The 8,030-nt window shown below is 43.7% G+C and overlaps 1 protein-coding gene across 1 annotated transcript; it reads left to right on the plus strand.

Annotated features, from left to right (window-relative positions):
* Positions 1-1,273: 1,273 nt before the first annotated feature.
* On the plus strand, positions 1,274-2,308 carry LOC306744708 (lysophosphatidic acid receptor 3; the record flags this gene model as incomplete). The annotated part of the gene is made up of 1 exon (XM_079227390.1): positions 1,274-2,308. The coding sequence occupies one exon, from the start codon at positions 1,274-1,276 to the stop codon at positions 2,306-2,308; it is 1,035 nt and encodes a 344-aa protein (XP_079083516.1).
* Positions 2,309-8,030: the final 5,722 nt, after the last annotated feature.

Here is an 8,030-nt window from a genome sequence, read left to right on the forward strand (position 1 = left end):
ACCGCTGGGAAGTGATTTCTCTTTTTTATTTGTTTTATTTGCTTTCCCTTTCTGCATCCATCCCGAGGATGATTGGCTCGATGTGCGCGAGGCTTCTGCATGAGCGCGCGCTGCAGACGGATATCCAGCTGGAGGAAACGACATGTGAAAGTGACAAAGCTAAATGAGTGACGACAGCAGAGCCCGTAGCTGCGTCTCTGTTGTGTTTAATGAAATGCGGAGCACTCGCATTCTGAATGCATTTGCATTTGTATTTGTATTTATTAAAGAAACAATTGATATTTCCAATGAACAGTAATAATAAGCAGCGTTTCAATCAGATTGTGCTCCCAGGCGGCTGGAGGCTCCTGGGGACAACGTGAGGATCAGTATATTATATTCATAAACTTAATTAACATCCAGTTCAATGTGTATCTAATTAAACAGATTAAAGTGGAGCAGAAGGAGGATTTGCAGGAACCCGCCTCACTTCGTCGCGTGCAGATTCGTGTCTCTGCAGATTAAAAACGGCACGATGGCCAGCTGGGTTTTGTTTACTACTACAGCTGTTTTTGTAGGACAGATTATGACGTCATCGCTCCTCTCGCTGGAGTCCATCATCCATCATCCATCATTCATCATCTATCATCCATCTAACATCCATCCATCATTCATCCATCCATCATCCATCATTCATCATCCATCATCTAGCATCACTCATCCATCTAACATCCATAATCCATCCATCATCCATCCATCATTCATCATTCATAATCCAACCATCATCAATCATCCATCATCCATCTAACATCCATAATCCATCCATCCAGCCATATATCTAACATCCATCATTCATCCATTCATCCATCATCCAACCATCATCCATCATCAAACATCCATCTAACATCCTTCATCCATCCATCCATCATTCATCATCCATCCATCCATCATTCATCATCCATCATCCATCTAACATCCATCATCCATTCATCATCCATCATGCATCTAACATCCATCATTCATTCATCATCCATCATTCATCATCCACCTAACATCCATCATCCATTCATCATCCATCATTCATCATCCATCAAACATCCATCATTCATTCATCCATCCAACCATCCATCCATGATCATCATCCATCATCCATTCAGCATCCATCATCCATACAAATTAAACAGGAGTTTTACTTTCAGGCCAGACAAAGTTCAGTTCCATGATTTTAGTGACTGACATGTTCCTTCTGTTTGTTTTAACTTCAGGTCATTAAGTGATTGTTGCAGCTCATCCAATGATCGAGACCAGCACTGCGGCCATGTTGGACCAGACCGAGCCGCCGCACTGCACCGTGTGCTGCTGTACGCTGGCCAACAAAGTCCTCATGGTGCTCTTCATGGTGCTGCTGATCCTCACCATCTTGTTTGGGAACTTGGTGACTCTCGCTGTGGTTCTCGGGACCAAACACTTCCACACGCCGCAGGGGTACCTGAAGGCGTCCCTCGCCGTGGCCGACCTGGCAGTGGGGATATTCGTGGTGCCGCTCTCCGTCTACGCCGAGGTCTACCTCATGGTGACCGACTCGGCGCCGGAGTGGACCTCGTACAACTCGCAGTCGGTGAGTTTTCACCCGTGCAACGTCATCGGCCCCATCTTTGCCGGGTGCACCTTGGTCTCCATCACCACCATTTTCCTGCTGACCATCGAGAGGAGCATCGCCGTGCTGAGGCCGCTGCACAAGGACTCCGTGATCACGCGGAAGAGGACCACGATCCTCATCGTCCTCTCCTGGGTGGGGAGCTTCTTCCTGGCGGTGTCTCCGATGGTTTTCAGCAGCGAGATCGCTCTGGAGTACAACTCCTGCAGCCGGATGTGTAACTACGCGCTGGGCACCATCGGCGAGTTCCCAAGCCAGGCCTGGAACATCCTGCTCCTCTTCCCGACGTTTGACTTTACCCTCCTCGGTGGAACCGTGGTCATTAACATCATCTCTCTGTCCAGCATCAGGCAGCACTCCAAGCGGAGGAAACACCTGGCCGGGCGTGAGTGCCAAAGCACCACCAAACCTACTTTCTCTGACATCAAAGCAGCCAAAACAATAGGGACGCTGACTGTGGCGTTCACCGCCTCGTTCACCCCCATCGCCGTCTTCGTGATGGGGAACGTTTTGGGGAACAAATGGTGCAACTTTTCCTTTTTCGCCTTCTGGATTTTAGCCACCAACAGTTGCTGGAATGTCATAATTTACAGTGTGAGGGATCAGAAGTTCAGACTCTGTGCTCACAAGCTGTTCATGCCCTTCCAGAGAAAAAACACAACCAAAGGATAAAATAGTTCAGGAACCAAAGACCTGAGTTGAGGATCATTTAGATGTTTGTTTGTCACACAAACTACTTGTTGTGTGTTTGCTTAAGAGACTTGTCTGCATGTTTTTGGGATTGCTGTCGTGAAAATATGTCGGTAAAAAGCATGTGAAGTTTTCAGATCAAATTGTCTTGTTCTGTAACAGAAGCCTGTTTCAGTTTGTGGAATGGTTGTTTTTATCTGAGTTTGATCGATTAAAAACACACAATTCAAACAGAATCTGATTTCTTAAACTGGATGTTTAAAATGTTTTGCAGCCGAGTGTGAAGCGGTGGGGATGAGAGTCAGCACCTCCACATCTGAGGCCATGGTGCTCTGCCGGAAACCGGTGGATTGCTCCCTCCAGGTGGGGATAAACTGACTAAAACGTATTTCAAGGTCGTGGTCGTGTTAACATTCTTCTGTGAGATCACTCGGAGACAGACGGCGCCGATGAATGTCTTTACATCTGCATTTTAAAATGTCACAGCTTTGATCTCAGGTGCAAAATGACATCAAACGCCTTCCTGCTGCCACTCTTTTATCTCTCTGTCTCTGATTATTAAAGTTGAAGATGTTTGATCTCAAAGATGCTCTTGGATATCATCAACTTATTTTATTTTGATTCATTCACTGAAGGAGATTGAAACTGAAGAGATTGAAACTGAAATTCGACCTGATTCAAAAGTCCCAGCTGCGGTCGCTTTGAAAGACGTGTACGTCTCAATTAGATTTTGCTTTTTCATCCCAAATTTTTTTATTTAACCCTCCCGTTGTCTTGGGGTCAAAATGACCCATCAACACACACACATATACACTCGTACACGGGCCATTTTGACCCGTTTATTTTGAAAAGATTGTCAGTAGTAGTAAAGTCAGTAGTAGTAGAGTCAGCAGTAGTAGAGTCAGTAGGAGTAAAGTCAGCAGTAGTAGAGTCAGTAGGAGTAGAGTCAGTAGTAGTAGAGTCAGTAGGAGTAGAGTCAGTAGTAGTAGAGTCAGTAGGAGTAGAGTCAGTAGTAGTAGAGTCAGTAGTAGTAGAGTCAGTAGGAGTAAAGTCAGTAGTAGTAGAGTCAGTAGTAGTAGAGTCAGTAGTAGTAGTAGAGTCAGTAGTAGTAGAGTCAGTAGTAGTAGAGTCAGTAGGAGTAAAGTCAGTAGTAGTAGAGTCAGTAGTAGTAGAGTCAGTAGTAGTAGAGTCAGTAGGAGTAAAGTCAGTAGTAGTAGAGTCAGTAGTAGTAGTAGAGTCAGCAGTAGTAGAGTCAGCAGTAGTAGAGTCAGTAGTAGTAGTAGAGTCAGTAGTAGTAGAGTCAGTAGTAGTAGAGTCAGCAGTAGTAGAGTCAGTAGTAGTAGTAGAGTCAGTAGTAGTAGAGTCAGTAGTAGTAGAGTCAGTAGTAGTAGTAGAGTCAGTAGTAGTAGAGTCAGTAGTAGTAGTAGAGTCAGTAGTAGGAGTAGAGTCAGTAGTAGGAGTAGAGTCAGTAGTAGTAGAGTCAGTAGTAGTAGTAGAGTCAGTAGTAGTAGAGTCAGTAGTAGGAGTAGAGTCAGTAGTAGTAGAGTCAGTAGTAGGAGTAGAGTCAGTAGTAGGAGTAGAGTCAGTAGTAGTAGAGTCAGTAGTAGGAGTAGAGTCAGTCGTAGTAGTAGAGTCAGTAGTAGTAGTAGAGTCAGTAGTAGGAGTAGAGTCAGTAGTAGGAGTAGAGTCAGTAGTAGGAGTAGAGTCAGTGGTAGTAGAGTCAGTAGTATTAGAGTCAGTAGTAGTAGTAGAGTCAGTAGTAGTAGAGTCAGTAGTAGGAGTAGAGTCAGTAGTAGTAGAGTCAGTAGTAGGAGTAGAGTCAGTAGTAGTAGAGTCAGTAGTAGTAGTAGAGTCAGTTGCGCGTCCTGACTGACCCACCTGACCAGCCCAATCCCGTCAGCCCACCGGGGATTTCCCCGCATCAAGAAGAACCACACTTAGTTATAACATGACAAAACAATCCATGATAAAAACAGCACCATAGACACGTCAACACAACGCCACCATAGATGCAAAAACACAAAAAGCAGTTCACTCACCAGATGCTGTTCATTAAAGACAAAGTCCATCCGAATCTCCTTGTTAACAAAACGTTCAGCGACGCGGTTGGACAGTTTATCGGTGCGCTTCAGTTCCAGCAGCAGGTGGCCATGGACCGGTGAGGACAGGTGAAATCTGATTGGATAAGAGCTCTCCTTAACCAGCTGCCAAGCAAGCTGCGCCGCGGCCGGAAGCTGATGAACAGACAAAGACAGGAGCTGTGCAATGAGAAAATAAGCTAATAAGGGAGAAAAAAATTATAATACATGTAGTGTATTTGTGAAAAACAATTAAATGATAAAATAGCTATAACTTTTAATTATTAAAAATGATAAAATAGCTATGTGATTCGCCACTACTCTATAGCCATACTTTTTCATATTCTATATTTGGCTGTCTTTTCACACGAAAATGGCCCTGTGGTCTGCTGCAGTGAACATGCTGTAAAATTAAAATAATTTTCAAAAAGTCTGTTTTTGTATTTTTATTTTTTTACTTTAAATATGTAGGAAATCACACAAAAATATGAATTTTGAAGACACTATTTCACCTCAGTTCCCAGGAGGATGTAAGCTTCTAAAGGCTTTTATTTTGAAGGTGACTCCGCAAGCTGCAGCTGACCCGGATGCTCCTCCATTAGCAACAGGGCGGCTCCCGTCAGTAGAAGTAGCATCGTCTCGTTGCTGTGTTGATAAAGCGTCAGGTAGCTCCTTCAGTCCTGATCCAGCAGAGTCTCTGTATGTCTGGATAAACCTTCTGAATGGACTTCTAGATGTTCACCTTTGTTCCCGGATGTTGTTCCTGTGACTCATCTCCCGGTAGCCTACAGAGATACTGAAGTTAGCTTAGCAGCTAGTCCCGGTTTAATGGAGAGGACACGAGGTTTGTGACGGAGTTTGTGTGGAGGAAACGTTTCTGTCGTTGTGTGAAAATGTCTGTAGTCCAAATGCTGTTTGAAAGAACGATAGTAGAGAACGAGGAGGAACTTTTTCGTTTAAAAGAGGAGAACGAGCGACAACGGAGACTACTGGACGCTGTTTTCAACCCGGAAGTCCGGATACAAAGAGCAGGTTGGTTCTGTTTGTTTCTTCATCACTTTACACTGATGGAACCAGTTCTGGAGGAAGTATTCACATCATGTACTGAGGTAGAGTTACAGGTACTGTACTGCAGTATTCACATCATGTACTGAGGTAGAGTTACAGGTACTGTACTGAAGTATTCACATCATGTACTGAGGTAGAGTTACAGGTACTGTACTGAAGTATTCACATCATGTACTGAGGTAGAGTTACAGGTACTGTACTGAAGCATTCACATCATGTACTTTAAACGGTTAATATATTGTTCAATGTGTTCAATTCGGGTTAGGCACCGGTTTCAGGAAAGAAAAAAAAGATACCCATCCCTAATTGTACCATTTACTGTACTACATCTCAGAGGTACATATTGTACTTTTGAATATACTACATCTCAGAGGTGAATATTGAATATAGGTGAATATACTCTAACGAACGAGCCTACTGTCACTGCGGTTGCGCACGCAGGCCGCTCCACAGGCGCACCGGGCTGTTTTGCCCGGCACGTTTTTGAAGCGGCTGCACTTTTAAAAGTCACGTCTGGTGTGATCGCGCTGATAGCTTAAACTAGTGATAGCTTAAAGCAGCAAATCCCATTGTGAAAAGAACGCAACATATTTTTCGCGGCTCTCTCTCTCTGTGCTCACCTGTGTGCTCACCTGTGTGAAGCGCATCGGGGAACCCGGCCGTGCGCGACACTGAGCAGAGGAGTAGACGCGTGATCATGTATCTACAAGCTGTCGTGTAGATACGATCAATAACATACAGCCGTTTAGTTTGTTTAATAGCAGAACACGGTGTAGACCTGTTGTCTTCTGATATCTGGCGTTATAAACAAAATTATATAATAGGGGGGCGCCGCTGCACCCCAATTATAACGGTAGGGGAAACCCTGTATACTGTACCACCATTTGAACTTTAATTAAACCGTTAATTATAAATCATTTGGTTCTGTAATTTCTCTTCGCCACGGGCACCTGAGGTTCTAAGAATACTTTTCATATCGTGGGACCTCTGGTGATTCCCACCCATAAAATATTGTACTTTTTACTGTACTACATCTCAGAGGCACATATTGTACTGTAGTACGTCTCTACGTCTACCGACTTTACTTGTTGTGGAGGAATAAAAAAGCTTAGCAGCGTTGAACAACACTATTACAGCAGTTTTCTTTGAAGGCACCAATGTTGTTTCACCTCCTTTTGAGCAACGCGAGTCGCATGGAAAGTGAAGGAATGCACCATGTAAATAGTCTTGGTGAAGTCGTGACGGTGTCACAGGGACTCCCTGGGGTTCCTAGTGGGGCTCGTCCAATGAGGCACCATGTGGTGTGGTTTAAACCAAATCCAGGGTTGCGTAAGCTCAGCTGTACTCTTCACTCTTTATACTGACAGTTGTCGTACTGAAGAATGTCTGTCTGAGGGTAGGAGCAAAGGACCAGATCAGTACATTCTAAAGTACTCTGACGACACAGTTTTAATTTCTCTCTTAAATAGTTTCAGTGACCCTGGACTGCACCAGCAGAGAGTAAATAAGGTGGTTGAATGGAGTGATAAGCCCCCACACATTAAAGAGGAACAGGAGGACCCAGAGCCCCCACACATTAAAGAAGACCAGGAGGACATAGAGCCTCCACACATTAAAGAGGAACAGGAGGAACTCTGGACCAGTCAGGGGGGAGAGCAACTTCAAGGACTGGAGGAGGCTGGTATCAAGTTCTCATTCACTCCTGTGAAGATGATGGAGCAGATTGTGGAGGATCAGAACCAGACAGGAAGTCAGATCCAGAAAGACATCCAGGACCAGATACTGATGAGACTGAAGACTTGTCTGAACCTGAGACTGATGACAGTAGAGATTGGGTTGAGACTCAGGAACCTCAGTCAGATTTAAACCCTCTGCAAAACAATGAAGTACTTGTAAGTGATGTGAACTATAGTACTGGAAATGCATCAAGCAGCTCGCCTGAATGTACTGGAAACTCTGACCACAAGGTACGTCTGAAGAAACACATTAGATCCAAAACATTTAGTTGTTCAGTGTGTGGTAAAACATTTGCACGTAAGCGATACCTGAAACCACACATGACTATCCACACAGGAGAGAAACCATTTAGTTGTTCCGTGTGTAGTAAAACATTTTCACGAAAGGAACATCTGAATCATCACATGACTGTCCACACAGGAGTGAAAGCATTTGGTTGTGTTGTGTGTAGTAAAACATTTTCACTTAAGGTAACCCTGAAACGTCACATGATTGTCCACACAGGAGTGAAAGCATTTAGTTGTTCAGTTTGTAGTAAAACATTTTCACGAAAGGTAACCCTGAAACAACACATAAAAATCCACACTAGAGAAAAAAATTTGTTGTGGAGTTTGCTCAACAAGATTCTCTCGCCTCTGTTATCAGAAATAAATGAGACCTAGTTAAACACCTAAGAACTGTCAGGCTGATACAGACTGCAAAATAAGTTTATTCAGCTAAGATGAAGCTACACATCAATTTAAATTCTTTGGTTTGTGTTTCTATGATATTGTCTCATGTGTTATGTATTGTCATGTGTGTATATATTGATTAAATTATTT

This window comes from Taurulus bubalis (genome assembly GCF_910589615.1).
Source record: "Taurulus bubalis genome assembly, chromosome: 12".
Lineage (NCBI taxonomy): Eukaryota > Metazoa > Chordata > Actinopteri > Perciformes > Cottidae > Taurulus > Taurulus bubalis.